This window comes from Anas acuta, chromosome 2 (assembly GCF_963932015.1).
Source record: "Anas acuta chromosome 2, bAnaAcu1.1, whole genome shotgun sequence".
NCBI lineage: Eukaryota > Metazoa > Chordata > Aves > Anseriformes > Anatidae > Anas > Anas acuta.
Window position 1 is genome coordinate 58,240,159 of NC_088980.1, and position 23,456 is coordinate 58,263,614.

At 39.6% G+C, this 23,456-nt stretch overlaps 1 protein-coding gene across 16 annotated transcripts in view; it reads right to left on the reverse strand.

Annotated features, from left to right (window-relative positions):
* HECW1 (HECT, C2 and WW domain containing E3 ubiquitin protein ligase 1) overlaps positions 1-23,456 on the reverse strand; it is a 255,444-nt gene that overhangs the window by 151,153 nt on the left and 80,835 nt on the right. For all 16 annotated transcript variants that reach the window (XR_011094036.1, XR_011094037.1, XR_011094038.1 and 13 more), the window contains one exon: positions 11,446-11,553. Coding sequence is in view for 13 of the 16 variants with exons in the window: in XM_068674879.1 (XP_068530980.1) it covers positions 11,446-11,553 (108 nt within the window). In the remaining 3 variants the exon portion in view is untranslated. The remainder of the gene's footprint in view (positions 1-11,445; positions 11,554-23,456) is intronic.

Genomic DNA, 23,456 nt, shown 5'->3' on the forward strand with positions numbered 1-23,456 from the left:
CTTGACTTTATTCAAAACCTCACTGGGATATGATCTTGAGCAAGCTGCTCTAACTGGACTTGCTTTGAGCAAAGAGCTGAACCCCCTCCTCCCAAGGTTATCCTATGATTGCATTCACTGCTTTCTTACGGTATAAAGGAGTCAGTAAAAGGAATGGAGATAAACAGTACATGCAATCTGATCACATAACACTGCCTTAAAATGTTCCCTGAGTGGATGATGAGAAGGCATCAGATCTGTAGCTCTTATTCTCAGGGATGAGTCCAGAGCTGCAAGTGGGCCATGACAGCTCATCCCAGGTGAGTAAACACATCACCTCCCTACGCCTCTGCTTCCTACCATCTCAGAGGTGGACAAGGGCCTGGCAGATGCACAGGCCCCACCACCAGGGAGAAGGGTCTGGAGTAAATCCTGCTGCCTACCCTTAAAGGTCTCACTGTAGCAGCTGCTTTTGATAAAGGAGGCTTGAAAAAAGTCCATTGGCAGAACATCTTTTAAAGAGAGAATGCATAATGAAATCAGCATAGATAATTTAATGAAAGTGGAAGGACAAAAAAAAAAGCATCATTATGGAGATTTAATTAAGAAACAATTTCAGCAAAAGTATCTATTTCAAGTTATTTTTAATATAAAAACTATTAGCACTGAGATATGAGAGGAAATTACACCTGCTATTAATGGGGTAAGGTGAACGTATGAAGTATTGAAAGGGTTAGAGAATAGCTTGGAAGTATAAAAAACAATTCTTCTGAGGCTCCCAAGATCCTATTACCAATATTAAAGACATTGCAGAAAGATGGTTCTGCTGCGCAGAAGTGTTCAGACTCTTCAGGGAGATATTAATTTATCCCTGCTGACCTCCTGCTCTCTGAATAAGTCTATTCTGGTTAGAGAAAGTGCTCTTGACATCTAGGAGTCCCATAGCAGGAAACCCTGGACCAGGACTAAGACAATGACAGGGCTAGATTTACTAACTAGTTATAAAGAAAAGGGAAATATCAAAAGGCTCTCTGCATCGCTTATGCTCTTTTTTATAAACCCGATGAGTTACTACAGCAGTACACCACAGGGATAATTCTGCTTTCCTGAAGCAGGTAAAAGCCTCATGGAAGGTCAAATGCATTGGATAAATGTTGCCATAACCACTACAAGGCATAAGGGACTGAGTAGCTGGCCCAAACTGGACAATGATATAGCAGGGCTACAACCAAATTTCTGTATAACGTGAAAGGATTTATCCCCCTTTATACTGAGATTTTCCTGTGCCACACCAGACATTTAAAAAGAGCCCTTCAGATGCTTTACCACTGCAGAAAGGTATAAAAGAGCCTTGCAGCAGATGGGAAGAAAGTTCACTGCTTCCATAAACCAAGAAAAATGTTGTCTTTAATACATACACTCCGAGTTCTGTTTTGATGAATTACTTTCATAGCAAAATTTAACAGGATTACCAAAAAATCCATAAAATACTCCAAAACTGTAAATAGTAAATTACCGACACTGATCTATTTTTTCAGACCCTTAAACTAGACATGGACTCAGTCAATAAGCAGCCTGCTGAGTTTGCTCTCTCAGGTAAGCCCTTGATGCAGCTTACCTTTTCTACTTACTTTCCCATCTCTGGGATCCCTGAGCCCTCCAAAATCAAGAATGTTCAAGTTCAATGGCACTGAGACCTTACACTGACAAGACAGACTCTTCATCTCCTGAAATATTTGGCATCCATGAACTGAACTTACATCCTTAATTTTAAAAACATGGATACAGTGTGTGTTTGTCTGTTTATTTATTTACTCTAATTAGTAAGAAAATGACTGAAACAAGGCTTGGCATCTCAGCACTCTAGCAGAGTAAATCTGACCTTTTCATTCATGTGCTGATAACCCCTCCAGTCACACTTGTGTCCCATTTCCACTGTTTTCATCTTCTACATGAATCTCGTTTTTGTTTTTCTACAAAGGTAAAACCACTTGAGCCAAAATCTGCACCTGGGTTCCTCTCTGTACATGGTTGCACACATAATGGGCACACAGGTGCCAAATGCAAGCAGTTCTTTCTGATCTCAGTGAGGATTTAGTGGCTTGTAGCAGCTTCAGAAATGTGTCCAATGGAAGTATTCAAGGTGAGAGCATAGGGCCCCTATGCAAGAGAGAGGGAATCAATCTTCTAGGGCAATTCTACCAAGTACCTAGACAGCACCATCCAAAAGAGACCTGCCAGTAGTATTTCACAGTGGCAAAGACTGATTCGTGAATTAGAGATGACATTGTAATCTCTTGCTGTCAGCAGCAGAAAGATTATCAATCACAAAACATTATCTAAGTTATACTGATCCATGAAAATAAATTATTATATGACTTCAGCACCCATTGTGCAGAATACTAACATGTGAAGTTCAAAGAATCAAAGCAGTGTCTGTGCATACATTTTTCAGACAATGGATGAGAACAATACAGCTACTAGCCACACTACTGGATTTCAAGACTCTCTCTTCGTCTCTTCAAGTACATCCCTGAATGACACCAAAGTGAAAAGAGAAAATGCATCACACACACAAGAGTTCTGAATATAGAGCAAGTACAATGTGTCTGAGAGTATGGCTGATGTGCTTTATGTGATTTGGAGAGCAAAACAAACATGGATGTGAACCATTATTTTCAAAATTTGGCACTTACAGCTAGACTCATAAAGACCCCAAACGAGCGTGTACTATTTCCTGTGGCATAATGCCAGGTCCTGAGTGGTTTGATGGCTTCTTCTTAAATTATTTTATTCTGGAGAATGACTGCATAACCAAGAAATAAGTTTGCAAGTGCTTAAGGATGTAGGCCCTACCCGATATCTTCAGTGGGATCTGAGCAGAGGGAGTACAGTAGATTGGATCAGAACTTACAGCTGCCCACAAATTTTAACACAAGGGCATGGAAAGGCCAGGGCATTCTCAGCTCCTGTCAGGTTCACAGCCTCTTTTCAATCTCCTTGCAGTAGTAGCACTACCAGCTGCCCTCCCATACTTACCTGTTTCTTTTAAAGGGTGCTAAATGACAAGCTCAGAGTAAGACTTGCTCCTGCTTGGAAAGAGTGAACTCTGACAACTTTCCCCTTACCTTAGGATCACATGAGCCTGAAAAAAAGACCAGTCCTCCTAAACAGTCACAATCTTCTAGTGTCCTCACAAATCCCCCAAGTTAAGAAAGGTAGTCAAGTTAGGGACTGGGCAGATTGTGCAGGAAAAAGAAAAAATAATAAAAAAAATAATGGGGATGAAGAAAGCATTGGGCTGTACTTTTCCCTCCTTATTGTCAATGACCTTCTACCCAAATTCTGAAATCATGTGGTGTTGGACCTCACAGCAGGAGGCACATCTGGTGCCTCAGGTAACACTCTGCACTAGGTTGCAGCTGGGGTTCAGGCGTCCTCACCAGTCTGCACTGTTCTGCCAGTCTGGGTGACAATGTGCCATGTTGAGCTGGTGGTGGACCTTACTGTCTGCGTGTCCAGAAATGGGGTCACCTGGCAGCTCTAGGGTGACAGCATCCTTCTGCCTACTTATGAGACAAGACAAGCTGCAAGGGAATAACGAGGCTGAAGCCAGCTGTGCCAGTCTTCTGTTTAGTGAGTAAAGCAACTTGACAAATCTTTGTTGTAGGTAGAGGGTCAGTCAGGCAAGACCTGGGGTGATGGACTGTGAAGGAAGCTACTGCTGTCGCTCAACCTGACAACATCTGGGAAAGAAAACAAGCAGATACAGAATATCCACAGCTGTCTTAAAAAAAAAAAAAAAAAAAGATGGAAAAGAAAAGAGAGGAAAAATCCTGATTCTTTCAGCACCACCTTTTCTCTCTCAGGCATAAGCCTGAGCATACGACTTTGATAAAGACATAATAGCCCTACAGAAAGCCTCTTCACTCCTTACAGCAGAAGAGCTTTCAGAAGCTCTGTTTCTCAAAGAACAAAAGGAAGAGAAATGCACTGTGCAGTATGGCACACTTATTTTCAGAATAGAACTTTTAACTAATTCCCAAAAGTGCAGACTGCAAACATACTACAGACAACCTAAAATACCAGATGAGACACTATGCAGGGAGCATGGAAACTGAAGTCTCATCTGCAGTTGTAACCCATGCACTACAATCACTTCCTTCACTCTGTGCCTCGGTTTATACCCCTCAACTTTCAGTCTGATATCTTCCCTATCCCAGCTTTCAAACCTGGCTATCAAACATTAGCATTGAACCCAGTACCTTCAAAAAACTGGTCTTAGCTCTTTAGGAGAAGAACTGCCTTAGTACATAGAAAAGAATGAAGATCTGCTCTGCACAGAAGACACCAGACATTATTAAACAAACAAATAATAATAATAATATATATTTTAAAAAAAGCAACAATAGCAAAAATAATACAAATCTGAAAGTTAACAAATGAGAATAGATCTGTTGGTCCACATCAAGTCCCAAATGCTCCAAGGTTCAGTGCAATTAGCACTAAAGCTTTGGTTCAATGTTACTGTCATTCTTCACCATTGCCTCGAGAACTACAACATGTTCAGTCTCTGATGCAGATAAAATGATAAAATGGCCATGCTTATTTAGGTTTAAATGGCTAAGACAGAAAGCTGTGGTCTCTGTGGCTGGAAACTACAGCTCACTGAAGAAAGACTTGCTTTACCTTCAGCATGCCTTGGATTAAACATTATTTCTCATTTAAAGCTTTCCAGTTCACCTTGAAAGAACTTTCCAAAATTCCTACTGCCAGCATATCTGAGCTCTCACATCAATCTGAGCTTTGTGCACATAAAGTTTTTGTAATTTCTTTCAGCGGTGCGATGAAAAGCAGAGAGCAGGCAGCATGGGGATCAGCCAGGCTGTCCCAGCATGGAGTCACCAAGCACACGTACTGCAACACAAAGCATCCACTTCCCTGTGTGGGAACAAATAAACAGCACCGCTCTCCAAACAAAACATGTCCAAGAGACAAAATAAGTTTGGCAAAGAGAGGGAAAGATGGAGAAAACTCTGATTTGCAGACAAGTCTCACAGTTAAGCTACCACAGCTCAGTCACACAGGAAGCCAAGAAATCACCGTCTAATGGCTTGTGTGGACTGACCTGTTTTCTTTCATGGCAGGCTGCTACCTACAGTCCTGGCACAGAAAGATTTTGTAAGATGAAAAACAATAGAAAATGAAATGATGGCAAAGATTAAAGGTTCGGCAAAGGATCCAAACTAAAGGGTTCTTAAGGAACAATGATAGCTCTGAACTGGGAAATGCCTTCACCCAGGATCAGACTGTTCTCCTCTCCCAAAGCTAAGCCTAGCACGAAGCTGAAGTGCTATGGGTGTGTAAGGTAGAAGACAACAAAAAGGCACCAATAAGACTAGTATGTGTGGCAGGGAGAGCTGCAAGCAGTAAATGTGCTTTTTTGGACACAAGTCTCTCTTGTTGCTTCGTATCTGTTTTTTTTTTGTTTGTTTGTTTTGTTGTTTTGTTTTGTTTTTTTTTTTCTCTGACACTGTTCTGCTAAATAGTTTTCCAGTTTCACCATCTGTGGGTTCCTGAAAGTTGAAGTCATGCCGCATGTTCTGATTTGCTCAAAGGCACAGCAGGATGGACTTCCACTGGCCTTATCTCCGTTTCCTTCCTTCACACACACTTTCAGCAGGGAAGTGTATGTGATTTGAGAGATACTGGGGTAATGAAAATGAAGACAGGAAATTATTTTAGAGGGCTGGACTTGTCAACAGCCTGTCCAGAAAAAGCAACAATTTTCAACGATTCCAGTTTCATTACAACTTTTGTCGCTGTGACTGTGCTTCATTTATTTGGAAACCTTTGAGGCTACTACATCCTTCAGTTCTTTGTGCTTTGAAAGTGGTCTTAGGTCTGCCTAAAGCAATATTGAACACAGATTTTCTAGAGGGAGCCCCAGATGGAAGGGCTGGTTACACATCACTTCTGGTTCATCTTTCTGTTTATTTTCCACACATGCACACACACATGGCATATATTGACCATGACACACAACATTATTTTTCCTTTGCTACCTTTTACCTGCAGGTGTACCACAATCTCTCAGACCTCTGATTTGTTTAGTTGCATGCTTTGTTTACCATTATATCCCTACTAGTTCTCAAGGTCAACAGGAATAACTAACTGTATTTTCTGCTTTTTGCCAGGCCTATCATCTGTCTTTGCTATCAGCTTTGATAAAAATGCAGCAACAAGAGTAACAAATTTAAACAACCCATTGCTGCATAAGCTTCCACACATGGAAATCGTTTTCTCAGTTGCCACAAAGTAAAACAACTTACAGAAGACTAGTAGATTAACAGAGATCTCCAGTATTTGACTGTCTTCAGTGCAATTCTGAATCATGTCAAAACTTTTATCATCCTTTTAAGGATATGAAGGTTTGATACTGTGCTTACAGGAAGACGCTGCATTGCACCTCAGATAAATGGTTCCTTGCACTCTTTCTTTGTATTGCTGTAGAAGCCAAAAAAGTGTGCCAGAAATTCCAATGAAGTAGAGCATGTTTGCTTTCCTGGAAAACCCATTATTGGCTGGTTCCTTCACTGCAGTGCCCTCCAAGCCTTAACACAAAGTACACAACCCTAGTGGCATGCAGGCTTTCTTCCCTCCTCCTTCCCCTCCCCATACCCCAACCATTTCATGTTTACTGGGGATGGTTACTGCTTATTGCTGGCTGTCAAAAAAACAAATTGCTAGACTTCTGCAGAAATGCAAAACTGGCCGCAGTACGACATTGCCTCTGCAGCTGTTAAGGCTTTTTGTTTGCTGAGTATTAATAGGAGATGAGTTCGGTTCTGCTTGCATTCATGCTGTAATTTGGAAGCAATTCCCTCTCTGGCTCACACCAATTACATATCTGTCTGGCAACATTATATTGCAATTTTGTGATATGCAAAGTGGAAAGGCATATGCCTCTCTTAATACTTTCCAAGGTGAAAACCTAGATCACTACAAAACACAAACTTTAAGTGGCTACACTATCTGAAAAGGCTGTATGGGTATATTTCAAGAAATTATCTTTGTCCTGAATAGTGAGGGCTCCCTAGGTGGTCTTAAACCATGCTATCAGCAAATTTGAAAGCAACACCTTTACCTAAATGCCCCTAAAACACAGAAACACATAATAAAAAGAGAAAGCTATTTGGCATTGTTATGGACCCACCACACAAGAATGATTTCCCTAACCTAGTGAGATTTTAAATATACCTGAACAAGTAACCATGAATGTATCAGATGGGGCAACACACTGAGCAATTGTGAAAGTACAGCTTAAGCAGCTGAGAAACATCTGAAATTGCAGAATTTCAGCTTTATAAAAGCACAAGCAGTGCAGTTTACACCAAAAAGCGGTTTCAATTTCTTGCCATGTGTTTCTTTGTATCCTCCACTCCTGACACACGTCTACAGATCTCTCACAATATTTCTAGTCACTTTGCCCATAGTGACAGCATGTGCACAATTTCCAGCTACCGTGCTTCTCCAGGTCAATGGTTTTTGCCTGTAATGGTCATTACAATTAAGTCTGATAGAAGATTTCTGTTTTGATAATCTACCACCATGAAGAAAATACCTTCCAGCAATTTTTGCCTTTACTTACTGCTATTCCAGATCCTAGATCATTGCATACAAACTATTGAGTATCTATAACGATTAGATGTTAGTTTTCTGTTAAGTATCTAAATACTGGTTTTATTTATGCTAACTGCAGATTACACAGTTAGAATACCATATTTCATTTTCTTATTAATTTTCATGAATAAAGGAAAGAAATAATATCTCCATTGGGGAACATCAAGGATTTTGAACAAAACACTTTCAAACACATGATATATGCCTACAGATTCAAAATGTAGAAAATGACTCTGTATTTACTTGACTCCACTCCTGGAACTTTTTTTTTTTTTTTTTTTCATATTAATGGGAATTTCACAGTTGGAAATCAGCCAACCTTGAATACCTGTGATTTTCGAGTTCACTTATATAGCTCTTCAATAAATAAATAAATAAATACATAAAACAACCATACATTCAAAAAATGTCTTTTAAGTTCTTTGCTTCAAGTGGCTGGCAACTTGAATGGTAATTTTCTTGAGCACAGTTGAAAAACTCACATGACGGGAAATACTGAAGCTCCCACCTTTTGGCAAAAGAAAAAAACTCGACTTCTGAGGCTGCTGGACTGGATGATCCCCCTGGTCCCCTGATAATAAGTCTATTTTACCTCACAAATTGACACTACCAAAAATGTTAAACTCTTCTACATTTCAAGAATAGCTACCAAGCCAGTCTGTCTTAAGGTCTTGGAGACTTTAAATTCTCTATGTAGGAGTTTAAATTCCATATGTAGGCCGGATTCTTCATTTGACCATATTATGATTTCCCCTTTATTGTGGCTCCTGCCAGCTACAATGGGCTAAACACTGTGGTGTATACCTTTATTATCTACACACTGCTTCAGAAAAGGTTAACTGCCAATGTTGACTCATATGTGGTGAGCAGATACCAAAGCGCAGATATTTACTGCCAAAAGTAAACACAGAACTGAAGGGTTACCTTTGCAAGTGAGAGTTCTGTTTTAGTTCTCTGTTTTACAGAGAACTAACGATATACTTAGGAAAACTCCATCAATAGCCACTTAAGGGAAGTATAACACAATGCGTAGAAGAACAACATGGACACCTTGAAAATGAATTGCTGTGTCTTCGTTACCTACTACATGTCTTGACCACTAGTAAATAAAAAGACTACCTAGCTCAGGAACTGCCTTGGCACCAGATTAATAGAAAGAACACTCCAGCTAGGAGAGTCACTAACAGTTGCTTATCTTTATACACTTCCTCAGGTGTCCACCACTGGCCATTTTTGGAGACAGGACACCATGTCATGTTAACTTTTGTCCAACATAGCAATCCTTATACTGCGTTGCCACTAAACATAACCATGTCCTATCCTCTAGGTTCTCTCAGAAAAAGAAAACAGATTTCTGAGATTGATTTTAACGCCCACTGATTTCTGATTCCTGCAAATGTTACCACATCCATGTACTCGGCAAACATGCAGATGCAATCTCTGTCCAAAATACAAAAAGTCTGATGAAGGTGGTCTACACAGTTGCCTTTGGATAGAAAATACATGAAGTATATTAAGGCACTGCAGTTTTTAACATAATGTTTAATCAACTACAAAGCTGTGTAATTTCCTGTAAAATTCTCAACAATGAGCAGGAACCCTCTAATATGCCTTTACATTAATATGATTCACATGCATCAACATTTTTCACTGCTTTAACTTCCCACTTCAACAGTCAAGCAGCTCTAAGGTTATCTACATGTGCTATTATTTATTACTGCCTACTTCATTTTCTCCTATTTTAATTTTGGACAGGGCAATAATTTGTCCTCGATGAGTGCACTGGTACACAATCTCAGGGCTGAGATTCAAAGCTTAATGATGGCAGCTTAACAAATTACCAAGAGGAAAACTCGTCAAGCGTGAGCTGCCCAACTACAGTGTAGTATGACTTAGTTTTAAGTGTCAGTGAGGGATAGCTATGCTAAGCTGCATTTTCTCACATTAGGGCAAGTGAAGAATGTACGTGCAATCAATTAACAACAGCTACTATGTCTCAGCTAACAGGAGCAACTTATTAAGCTACCATAATTCATTGCATAGTTGAGCCCTTAATGAAATACGGCCCACCTGAAGAGGCTTTTTCACGTTGCCTCTTTCTCCTCTGCCATGGATTAGGGAAGAAAGCTTCCAGCAGCCCAGTTTCACTCACACCTTTTGTCAATAAACTGAGATACTAAGGCATCTTCAAAACCCTGTTCTGCTCCTCCCCACACTTCTTTAACAGTTAAAAGAAAGTGTGATCAGTCTCACAGATTGGCAACTGAAGCACAAAGCAGCAGCTGCAGATTAGAATCTTGCTTTAAAGGTTAGATCCTATAATGCATTTCTGTTCCAAAAACGGGATAACTAAAATCAATGTTTTTGTATATTAAACAATTCCCATCAATGTATTTTTTTTTGAATAAATGATGTAAACACCCTTATCATATCCTGTGGGTTTTGTAGACAATTCAGCAGTTCTCTTCAATTCTTTAGAACAATATTCTCAATTTAACTTAACACTAGGAATTACAGATCATTAGCAATAGCTTCATACTGTGAAGCGAGAACCTGTTTCTAGGATTGAATTTCTGTAAAATGTCTGCACATAGCATCCTTGCTAATACCAGATGCTTGAGGTCAAAGTCAGAGATGAATCTAATCAAGTATAATTCATATCATTTCTAAGTCCTTTAGAATTTAGGTCATATCAAAGATTCCCTTGATTGCCCTCAAATTCAGACAGCTGTAAAGAGATACACCTGTCATGCAATTTATATATGCCTCTACATGACTTCTAAATTTTGCCTAGCAGACTGGTGTAGATCACTGAAAACATCCATTACAATTGAAAAGTGAAATTATTGCTTGATAGATTTCATCACACTTAACCCCTTCTTAAAGACAAATGCATCTATTTTACTATGGATATTCCCTATAAATCTCAGTCCAGTCTTTTGAGTATGCTATTTTTTTTCTTCAAAGAAAAGTGCTTGTTTCCTTTGTGGAACTTAGAGACCAAGAACTCCATTCATACTAGCACAAGGTAACTTTAAAAGAGGAAGGACTCCAATGGTCAGGTTCACTTTGATCAAGGATGTGGAATGATGAAGTCTGGAAATGTTAACTTGCTGTACAGGGCACATAGCACTTGGCAGAAGTGAACTCAGTGTCCATATATTTTGATCGCTAAGGAAGGATTGCAGGATGGAAAAGGATTACACTGCATTGCATCAGACATCCTGCATAATACATGAATACAATGAGGAACAATTCATTTGAAATCAGTGTATTTTGACAGAAGTATAATAAAGTGCAGTTACATCAATCTAGATGATTACCAGAACTAGACCCCTTTTTAATTTCTAAATTTGTCCAAATCTGATGGACCCACCAGAGGTTTTCCAATTAAAAGTCGGTGTGAATCCTCCTAGAGTGAGGTTATGCCCCCATATTCTTCTTCTTAACATGTTATTAAAGTCATTGCAGCTCACTGCTAATGACATGGTCTAAATAAAAGCAAATTGATTAAATACTTATTTATAGCTACATTAAATATATATATACGTAAGTCAATATCCACAAAATTTATTTGCTTGTAGAAGCTATGTTTTCCTACTCCATAGAGCATTTCCGTTCCTCTTAACACGTTCAAAGTTGTGTTAAATTTTTTTGCCCTTTTAAAGGATATATTGGGTATTAGAATATTTTATATTTTATATTACAAGAACAACCTAAGCAGTTCAATTATCTTTCTGCATTGCTTGGACTGTACTGTAGTAAAACTGAAAAAATACTTACGCTCCACAAAGTAAGAACTAGCATCAATCTTCCAGACAATCTGACCACGATGAGAGCCATTGACGCCACGGTTCTTGTAGTCCAAAAAGTTTTCAGACAAAACTTCATCTATGAACATGAACAAATAAAATGGTATCATCAACTGCATGTTATGACAACACAAAAAGCAGAGAGTCAGACCAAAAATATGTTTTTGGATTTACAGAACATGCTATGGTTGCTAGACAGCTTGGCACCACATGCTCAGATATATTTTTTTCATTCATTTATATGTAAAATAACTGCAGTGCTTCTTAAAATCGCAGATTTTTTTGGATGGAATTTTAAAAGACGCATCCTTACAAAATTCTCAAATATGAAAACATGTGGCTTACCATAGATCAACCCCTTCCTAATTAAAAATAATTGTCTAGCTGAAACAGAAAATGGTAGCAAAAAAATAATCCCCCTTTGCACCAGTTCTTCCCTTAAAAAAGTAAAAATAAAAATCAGAGAATAGCTGTGTGTATGCATCTGTGCTACACTCACTATTACCATAAGAGAGGGGGGTTATTTCTTGTAGTAGACAGTGAACGATATTTATGTTTGAAGAATTATTACACTAACTTCACAAACAGCACACAAACACCTCTCAGCCTTTAAAACCAAATGACTGATGAAGAAGTGCTGAACACTCACAGCATTTTGAGACACATAGAGGTTGTTAGACTATCACGCTGAGTTTCAAAGATGTTTGGATCCATGAGCAATCTATAAAAAGTTGCTGACAGCTCTTGGGCTGAACGCTGAGAAAGCAACCGCCTTGCATGCAAAGGGCTATGTGTAAAGAACACTAGGGCAAGGCAGTGAGTCTGAAAAGCAGCCTTCTGACGGTCCATGCTAATTCATTTTGAGTTTGCTTCCAAGTTTCATTGTAGACTGCTTCAACCAGCTCTTTTCACGAGAAATCCAGAAGTCCTATCCAGTACAGATGGCAGCAAACACACCCCAGGCTCAGGGCAAGGGTCTGCTTCTTGACCCTCTCTCGTTCAACAGCCAAAAGAAGTGCTCGTGAGGCCCTGCCATGGCCCATCCTTGCTTAGGAGCTTACGTTGGCTTCCAAGCCAACAAAAATGCACATATTGCCACCATACCAGGACAGTACACATGGTTTTGATCATCAGTAAATGGAATCAGCACAGCAAAAATAAAATAGACATTTACAGAGCATTTGAGGAGTGTGGGAATTGGAGGTAGGGGCCTGTGACAGGCCAGGGTGGCTGAGCACTCTGAGGGCCGAGGTGGCGGCCCTGTTGGCTATGCCGCATCTCCAAGCCATGGCCTCACTACTCAGTGTTGTGGATCTCACATCTGCACAAAGTGAAAGGCTGAGTTCTGCCTACAGTGACCAGAGAGCAATGAAGGCGGTTTTAACGTTGACAGAGACTTGTAGAAACACACTAACTGAGTCAACCGTGCTGTTGAGAAAGAGCTGGGTGGGTGCTGCAATTCTGTTCCAAAGACAATTACACTAATCATTGGTCATGCAAAAACCTAAGGAAAAGTATGATCCACTAAATCAAGTATTAAAACACATCAACTATAAACATCACTTCATTACCACATAGGTCAGTGAGAAAACAAAGATGATGCCACCATGACAAAAGGACTCCACATCTGAGGAATCTGAGAATGGAGTGATGCTGTGACAACCTGCAGAGCTATGCAGACTGCATAAGGCCACCTTTGACCAGGCTGCTTGGAGGCACAGAGCAGTACGAGGTGGTGCAGAGACATGAAAACAGTGCCCAGAGCCAGCATGGCCACAGAGCTTGCCATTTCTGCACTCACGGTGCTACCATGAATGCTGTGCCTCTTGCCATGCTGGCACAGACATTGAAATGACCTCCAGAAACGAGACAAACAAGTAAAAAACAATAGACATGTGGCCAGAGAGGTCTGTATCAATGGGCAGGTTTATCTGTCATACAGAACCAAGCAAAGTGTCTCCAGGAGGCTGCTGAACGGCATACAAAGGACAAAGTCAAGACACTCTAAGAACAACATATTATTCAACTATATACATGCAAAGGTTAAACAGACTAAACTTTTAATTTGAAGGAAATTACATTTTCACTGAAAGAATAAAGCAGCAGGCAAATGTCAATGTTATTGTTTCAGTTTTACATAGTTGTGCTCTCCAAGGAGAAAGATAAGTGGGCTACCAACATGGAACACTTTGGTGCCACTCTCTTGAGGGATTTACAGAGGAAATCCTTTTAAAGAGGTCAATAATGATTGCAATGGATAATTATAAACAGCAATGCTATCTACAATACATTTTCCCTTTGCTGACTTGCTAATTGTCAGTAATTATTTCACTAGCTGTGTTTCCTGCTCTGTATAGAAGTGGAAATTTTTCAGCACATTCACACAGTACTTTCCTGTAGTAAACCTTCAACAGTAAAATCCTCTGGTACAATTTCTGTTCTTTGTCTGTTCTTGTTCTTTACAGCTAGTTTTGTCTTCTTTTAAATGTAAAATCACATAAAAGGGGCAGATAAGCATACGGCTTCGACTACTTTAGTAAGGACCATCCTGGATGCAGATTATCCAGTATTACCCACATCATTCTGTGGAAGCAGGAACACGTATATACATGCAAGGAGATATAAACATGTTAACTGACAGGGAAAATGCTTTATACTTAGAGGTGAGCGTATACTAAAATGTTGTGCTGAGTTGGAGCTTTGAAACTGACTGCATACAGAGGACATCCCTCAGCTCAGGCTTGCTGCTCTCCAGTTTCATCTCTCATGACGTTTATTTGTCATATTTAGGCTCTGGAAGCTGCTGGAGATGCTTCAACACCTGCCATGTGATTAAGATGCATGGATAATTACTGTTTTTCAAGATATACTGTTTACAAAATACCGTGTTGCTTAAGAAGGGTTAGCCGAGCTAAACTGGGTGGCTTTGCTTAATAAATCACAGGCATTTTAGGCCAGAGTTTAGCAGCACAAGAGATCCCAGAATCAGATTTAAAATGCTGTATTCATACGTACTATCTGTTGGGGCCAGCTGGCTCGAACACTGGATGGGTTGTTGTCTGCTTCCCACAGCTGGCATAATGGCAGTACGGGCTCTGTGTCACACAATCTCTCTAATTTGACTGAGATGTCAGCATCTGCCCATACCCGAACCAAATCACATTTGTATTACAGGCTGAGCCAGCAGGGATGACTATGGAAAGCTCTCTCCTTCTTTTTGTAGGAAACAGCCAGAATGCCTGGCAAAGCAAGCTAAGAAAAAAGACTGCTCTCCATCTACATGTTCAAGGTAGAAGGAGAATGAAGGAAAGGAAGAAGCAGGTTGGTCTACAGTTAGAGCTGACAGGTGAGAATATGGGAAAGACGGAACCAACTGTTCTCACCAAGCAACATCTGCACGCTGTCTCCTGCTAGGAGATGGAAGTGTACAGAAACAGTGTCCAAAGCAAAAGGTCAGGTCACACAGCATGTCAGGGAAGGGATACAGACAGAGTTAGTCATGCACTCACAGTTTACAGACAGCAACAAAAATACAGGCTTGGGTAGTAGAAAGGATGTCTTACAATGAGTTTCCCACAGTCTGAAATACGCAGGTCACCCCAAGTAGGAACAGTAGAGTCATTGATTACTACTCTCCAACACTACCCATTTTGTGTAGATTACAAGAAAAGAAACCAAAAAAAGTATCTTGGTCCTGTTACTTTTTTTCCTGTTACAAAATAAAGAAGCTTGTTAACTGAAGTGTAAATGATCAGAGTAAGGATGAGATAAATTTATAATACAAACAAAACATATTTACAAATCTCATGGCTTAGAAATCCAGTATGTAGGTCCTTCTTACAACCAGATGTAAGCCCTGCCTGTATCTTTTGAAAAGCTAGGTATCTCCTCTTTCCAAAGAAATAAAGCTTATTTTTAGTTAAACAGAAATTTAAGGCAGTTGGGATTCTTAAGCCAGACAAAATTTAAGTCTAAAAATACATACACGTCCAAACAGGAAATCTTTCTTTTTCATGTTTTCAAGGGATGCATCTTTGAAAGATAAAAGAAAAAGGAATATCCCCTATCAAGGAAAAAATAGCAGTAGTTGAAACTGTTCAGGAGGATGGAACATATGAATACCTCCTATCGACCTGATTTAGTTGGCAGGTGATACTAATCCAGACCTGCTATTCCCCAGAGGTTGACACTGTATATGTAGCATATTGAGTAATAAAATTGTGCATGTGAAATACACAGCTGTTTACTGTACTGTGTATACATGCATGTGCTTGTGTGTATATATGTGTATATATATCAACAACCCACCATATATAAGTGCAGAGATAATAGGGTACCTTAAATAGAAAAAAGGTACGTGCAAAGGAAAAAAATACTTTGTATTTCCAGTAATAATTCCTATAACAAAGGAACAGAGGTTAAAAATATGTTGTACCTTAATACCCTAAGGTAAATGGTGAAATGCTTCATTTCACCTCTACACAAAATGAAGCACACAGCTACCGCTGCTCCCTTTCATATATTTCAGCCAGCAGCTAATGGCTTTTGACATTTTTCCAATGAAGCATTGTAATGCATCTCCCTCCCTCTATTTCTGAAATAAGATTAACATTTACACTAGCTCTCTGCTTAGCTGGCAATCCCCACTGCACAGCCTGGGTTCGGGCCCACTTGACCAAAAGCAAACATTTTGCAATCACCCTCAGATCTGAGGCTGCATTTCCCCAGATGGAAAACTGGGAGCTAATTTAGAAAACTGCCAAGTGAAGGAGCATTCGGGATGCACTGCCCTTTGAACATCAGCTGGAGACGGGGACCGCGTGGCAGCTGAGTCAGGCTGGCGGGGGAGCTGACAGAAGGTGCTCTCATGGAGCAGGGAAAGTGGCTGCAGACCCACAAAGCTGTGCTGGGGTAGGAGCAGAGGCAGCTGGCCTCCGGCACCTCACACATCCCTGGAGGAAAAAGGGGAAGGTGATGAATGAGCACGCACTAGGCCGCAGGGGCCTGAGAAGCAGCTAGAGGGACCAAGGCACTCCAGAGGCAAATATTAGCAAGAGCTTGGGAACCAGCAAAGACTCTGACAGACTGCTTGTCCTTACTGAACCAAATACCTCCAAGCACAGCCATTTACCACTAAAAATATTCTGCACTGTCACTTCCATGCTGAGAGATCCCCACATACTTTACAGGCACTATCTATAGAGAGATAAAGAGCCATCACCAAAGAAAGCTCTTTCCGATGAAAAGCAGTAACAAATGGACAAAAAGCATGCTGTTCTTCAGATGAATTAGGGAAAATGTTGATAAAGGCCACCCCGCAAAAAGGTCTGTAAAAATATTGTAAGAACTTCAGTCTCTGTCAGCAGCCTACACTAAACAGACAGGATCTCAGTATTTGAAAGCTTGTCTGAAATTACCCCAGATGAACACAGTTCGTACCTCTTCCTCAGAAGGACTGACGTACAAATTACAAACAGCAGAGTGATCCTTTTGATCACCCTTTTGGTCAGTTTGGGTTAAGAGGGAGGAAAAGAAGAAGCAATGCCCCTTCCCAAACAGTGTTTTGCTGATAAATATGATCTATCCTTCCATGTTCTTCAAGAATAGTAACTACAGAACTTAGAATAATCTGGGCTACATTCAAAGAAACAAATACCTAACATGAGAAAGGAGCACAACATCAGACAGGTTCCTGAACTTAGTACATTATTACAGTCTCTTATCCATCATTAATTTGGTTTAGCACTGCATATTACAACACGTGCTTTCTATAAACTTGGTGCAATTATAGCATAAAACTAGAAGCTAAACTTCATGTCTTCATCCCTTATGAATAAGAAATGCTGTACTGCCGAAATTACAGAAGGATTTATAGTCTTTAGTTGAACAAATTTGCTTTAGCTTGAAATTTAAAAGTGCTTTTGGTCAATATGTATGTCTGTACTACAATGACATCTGAATGTAGTCAGGAAAATACTCTTAAAATTGTTTTCTGGACAAAAAGATCTAGCTCCAGTTGATCTGTTTTGCAATTTGCATGGAAAATTGCAGGAAAGGGGCATTTTAAAGCACAGAATATCAAAAAACTGAAACTATTTTGCCAGATAATCTAAGTGTATGCCATGGATAAGTTTTCTATTTCTGATGTTTATTCTCCTACCACCCAATTTATCATTTGAAGGAGAACATAAAATGATGACAAATTTCTTATTTACAAAGATACCACAGTAGAAAATCACAAATAATGGATATCGTTATAAAAGTCAATAGGAATGTTTCCACTTGCCTCAGCTATGGATCCAACTCTAATATGGATCAAAAATTCACTGTTAATTCATTTGCCAATTTCTGCCACCTTTTTATTTGAGTAAGATGTGAATACAACACTGCTTTGATAAGCACAGAGTTTGTGCAAAATTCAGCCTGAAGGAATTGCTCCTCTCGTTTCAAACTACACATTGTCTTGTCGTATCTCAATTCACAGCTTCTTTGGTGAAGGTACTTTAATGTCACAAAGGGACAGCAAATATACCTCAATTTACAGCTAGCAGCCATCCTCCTGTAATTTCTTAGAGAGAAGAGTTCTGGAAAACAAGGATCTAATCCTTCATTGGTGCTGAAAACTCAGCCCTTGACCTAACAGCTGCGTATGTGCTTTAAGTACACGAGTGGTTCTATTTTAATATCACAAAAAATATTTTTCTTTAGCTGGGTGGGTGGTAAAATGGGAGGTAGAAAATGTGAACAGTGAGTGGAGAGTAGAAAAGAGAGGAAAAACAAGACAAAAAGCATAAACCATGATAAAATGGGGAAAGATATTTGGCAAAGTTGCAACTTTTCTTGGTTCAAAAAGCAGAAAGAGACACACGAAACCCAAAGGACACCTGCATCCACTCCCCAAATCAAGGAGTTGCAACTTTCAGCAAAACACTTTTACCTTTGAACATCTGGCTTACTTTTGGAACCATTTCTGACATTATCATACGTGACATTACCTCTAGCACATCAGTAGCCTCCATATTACTGCTGGGAGATACTCCGATCTTTTGCAATACTGATATCAATAAAAAAAGGGAACACAAGACTGCCAGTTGTCAAGATGATATTACATTTTTGGTGTGATGGAGGTTTTCAAAAGGCTGTGGATGAACTGTGGATCAAGCCCTTCCTCACTGTCCTGCCCTCTTTGCACTTGACAGTATCGCACAGAGAGTTTGAATTCTGTCACCCGAGGGACTTCTCCCTCCTCCCCTGTAATAGGGGAGCCTCCAGCTAATAGTGGAGCTGCTGGCTACTGTTCTCCCACGGTATCCCTGAGGTGTTTGGGATCCGTGCTCCAGCACAACCTACCTCCTATCCGGTTCTCTCCAGTAACCTACAAATCTACCAAAAACCCACAGACCACAAAACGTGGATGGAATGAAGAAAGCAAAGAGCTGAGGTGGGGCTGAGCAAGAACAGTTTGGTAAAGTTCCGGTGCTTCCAGATTTCTTCTCACCACTGTGGCAGATGGGACACATCTGTCTTTTTGTACAGCTACAGCTATCCTTTAGGTATGCATTGCACATATTTCTCCACAATTAATGACATTTGTCTTTGCATGCACAAGTGAAGATGGGAGGAAGGAATCCAAACAACGACTGCCTCTGTGCATACTGAAATCAGAAAAAATGCAATGTTTCACAGAATTTCACAGAATTTGGTGAGGTACAACATGAAAGAGCTTTTTGTTGTTGTTATTTTTGTTTGTTTTTAATATAATATTCAGTCCAAAGTTCTTGCAGTCAATGGAAGCCTTCCCTTCCCAATGATTACAGTACAATTTGGAAAATGTGGACAAGGGTAAAACAGTGAATCCATGAAAATTCATTGAAGATACTAAAATAAGGGATGTTGCATGCCCAAGGCAGTATAAAGACATGATATAAAGGGACGTAGGAAGATCTGAAATGTGAACAAGAATGACACTTGTGCATGGTAACAATGTTCATTAAATAATGGGGAGAAATAATTTGCAGTACTTGAAAAATGGACTTAAAGCAATGTTGAAAGATGTAACAGCAGACAGCAAATTAAACAGGAGTTTGTGATCTGATACAGCAGCAAAAAAAGGAAAAGCCCACACAACTCAGGTGTTGGCACAGAAGCACTATTGATAAAGAATCTCTTGAGAGTCTGAAGCAATTTTATCTGAAAAAATGGCATTCAATTATAAGCTTATCACAAAGTAGAAGATCTTCAGCGAAGAAAAAATGTCTTTAGGGCTGGAGAGATCAGAGGATAAGAAAAGATTAGGAAAGCTGAATGCATAGACAGTCGTTACAGGAGTTGTGAAGGACAGCATGAGAATATTCAAATATTATGAACATTGCATTGAAGTGTTATAAACAATAAGGAGTGAGAAGAATGATGTAGTTTGGTTTAGAAAACTAAGCAAAACAGATGCTGAACCTTCAAAATGCACATAGCCACATGGCTAGCTTGACAACCCGCAGAGAACACATCTTTTTGGGCTAAGCTGCATCCTGCCAAGAGTTACATTTGTGCTGTCCACTGTTAATGCTATGATTGAGTCTACCCAGTCAACATCTTAACTTGCTTCATGGATTACTTTTTTATTTTTGAGGAATTGAGGCCATAAGCTGGCTTTTTGTGCACCAGTATCCCTCCACGGTCTGATTTCCTCAAAATGCTTTAGTAGATGATCATTACTGTCCTCATTATCAGCTTGGTCTATACAGCAATATGGGCCCCACAGCACAGAAGTAGTTTTATCCAAGGGCGTAAGGGTGCTGAAAATCACAGAGGAGGCACGAGGCTGCTATACACCTTGCCTGCATTGTTTCCCTTTCCAGATATTCAAGATGACAACTGAAGCAGAAAACTCTTCTGCAAGCTTACCTGGAAAATTTTGTAATACCACAGTTGTTATTTCCTGGAGAAATGCTAAATGAAAATGGGAATCTTTTGGCACACAGTAAATACCTCTCTACCACATATTTAATATACAGAAAGGAAAAGAACTGGCAACCTACAGGTTTCTTTAACATTACTACTGTGGATTTATGACCATGCCATAAAGCACAATACCACTGCACTAATCCCTTTATAGAAAGAGCTTGTTGGTACATTGCTACTAATAAGGTTAGCAGTACATAAATGACAGACACAAACCTTGGAAGCACTGAAAGGGAGAATGGGTCCAAAGCTGTATCTGTAGCCTAATATTCAAAGATCTGAAGAGGTGAAACTGAGGCAAAAGCTAACTGTAAGTGCCACAGTCGGTAGGTCTGGAAATGGTGTATCCTGGTTTTGTGTAGCAAAGTGGTCCACTAGATATAGAACTGAGAAATACAAAAAAGTGACTCAGCCTGAAATGACAAGTCACTCCCACCAGATCCCAGAGCAGCCAGGTGGGAACAAAGTACAGATACTGCTGCAGTAATGTACCTGCCAAGGCCTCTGATAGCTAAGACCTCCTCTGCTCAGCATTTGTGTAGCTTTTCTACTGTCCTTTTTGTGTGACAGGTTTGCTCCTCTAATACTTTTTCTTCCTGAAACAAATAGTGCTGTGCTTGGTGAAAGCTGCATGGCCGCCGGGCACCTCTGTTGATGTTTCACAGAGAGAGCAGAACTGCAGGTGTCGTACAACACGTAACTTGCTGATGTGACCACAGCAAGGCACGGCTGCTATCCCCAGCACAGAGAGAGACCAACCACAAGATGACCCACCGAGGAGAAGTCCTAAAGAAGAGAATGTTATGATTTGGGGCCATTGAAGGATTAGAAAGACGGTTAACCCCAAAACATCAAAAAAAATTACTGTCCTCTAAGTGGGCACATTGTGAAGGGCTTTGTATTACCAATATTTCTAAGGCAGAGAGGTGGAGCAAGCAGACCAAATGCACAGAAAGCCAAAGTCAGAGATTAGAGCTGTAATGCAGGGACCCACAAGTCCCAGCACATTGCCATTTCTAACATTTTCCATCTCTGCTGGCCACATGTGACATTCTGCTTGTACGTGCTGCTCGTCTGGTGAAATAGCTGTACAAACAAGCCCTGATCCAAGCTGGACTGCAGGAAGAATACGGGGCTCTTTCCATTTGCTTCAGTAATGAGGTTTGTTGGATTATGCTGAAGATTGCCTTTTGGGGAGAGAAATAACATCACTGGCTAAAGCAGAAGACCTAAATGTGCTGTTTTAAAGCTAAACTTCAGTCACTAATTAGGTCAAGGCATTCTTACTTCTATAAATTTGAGAACTACTCCTCTGTCAAAAAAACAAACAAAGAAAGGCAGGAAATTGGACCCTACAAGATTTGCGTACAAAGAAACATTTAATAAACAGCCTTTAATAATGTTTTGCTTTCCCACAAGGAAATGTCAAAAGGAAAAGAGTTTATTGCATACTGGTAAGAAGAGTGCAACATCAGCACTGATAAATTCCTGCCATCAGTGTGCACAGACACTGGAGCAAATGATTCTTTCCAAGTCTGGTTTAAACATTTCTCATTAGCTACTCTACATCAGATATGGAGATGATGACAGAAGTGAAATCTAGTAGCAGCTAAAATGCTACTGCAGTAATTATAAGATAGCTCTTTATCTAGAGGAGCTGCCAGCAGTCCATATTAATTTATCTAAGAGGCTTCATACTGGAGCAAATAGTAATAGCAAACGAGATAACAGAAGAAGAGAAAACTGAGATAAATAACTGCAAATATTCCATCTGTCTCACAGTAGCTACTAAATGATGGTGGTTTTTTTGTTGTTTTTTTTTTTTGTTTTTTTTTTTTTAAAGACTATAAATACACTATCTTCACTATTCAAACCTTTGTTTTCATTTCACCTTTTCTTCAGTGTGTGTTTTCTTTACCTGTAGCTTTTTTGCAAAGAAAGCTCATAAAAAGCCACAGATTTTTAAATAGAAACAAAGCTGTGTTATCATGTCCAAATTCCTCAAATAACTCTTTTTTTGATTGTTTACTTGTATTTTTGATTATTCTGAAAGACTGCCGATATTCAAAGTGTTATAATTCTCTTGAGGGACAGCACATGCACACCTCAGGTGAGTTGTCACAGAATTTATATTTTTTTTGCATAGCTTGGAGCTGATATATTATGTAGTATAATGATGTAGTATATACTATAAGGGGAAGTTAAATCATCTCCAGAGTTCTAGTTTGGCAGGCATGAAATGTAACTCCTACTCCTGAAGGCACAATGTCTTAAACACACAGAAAGGTTTGTCCTTCAAATTCTCATATTTTTTGTCATTTTACCATGGGTATTCTTAAAATGCATTGAAGTAACAGCACCTATATTTTAAAAGAGTCAACATTTATTAAACTCCTTTCAAACAGTTTGTCTATGGCACTTCAACAAATTCAGGTAGGTGTGTATGAATGTTTTCACACAGCTACAGCGTAGATACAATCAATAATATTTTTGGCATGAGATACACAGACACCATTTTTTAGACTGTTTTATGTGAGACTGACTGGTTACCTAGTCCATTTCCTAAGACCATGAACAAATAAACACTAAGAATCAGCTCTAAATCCAGCTTTTACCTGCTCCTGCAAAGCTTGTTTCCCTTTTGGACATCCTTATGAATCTGCACATGGATTGAAGGGGAGAATAAAAGATACCTTCATTTTTGATAAAAGCAACTGCGCCACAAGCAGCCAGAATTTCCCTAAATGGAGGACTCCCTTACTTCTTCTTCAGACAGCCTTAAACTTTGAATAACATCCCAAAATGCACTATGGTTTCTGTAACAAAACATCTGATCTATACCATTTGTGCTCTTTATCTTCTGGAAGCCTTCTATATCAGCTGTATTTCCTCAGACTTTGAACATCTTTGTTCTGAAGTCTGCAGTTTATTAGGTATCATTAAAATTTTAGTGATGGTAGAAGTGGCAAAAGCAGATTTATTTTTATGCATTTCAAAGTCAACACTCATATGAGATTATTTGGA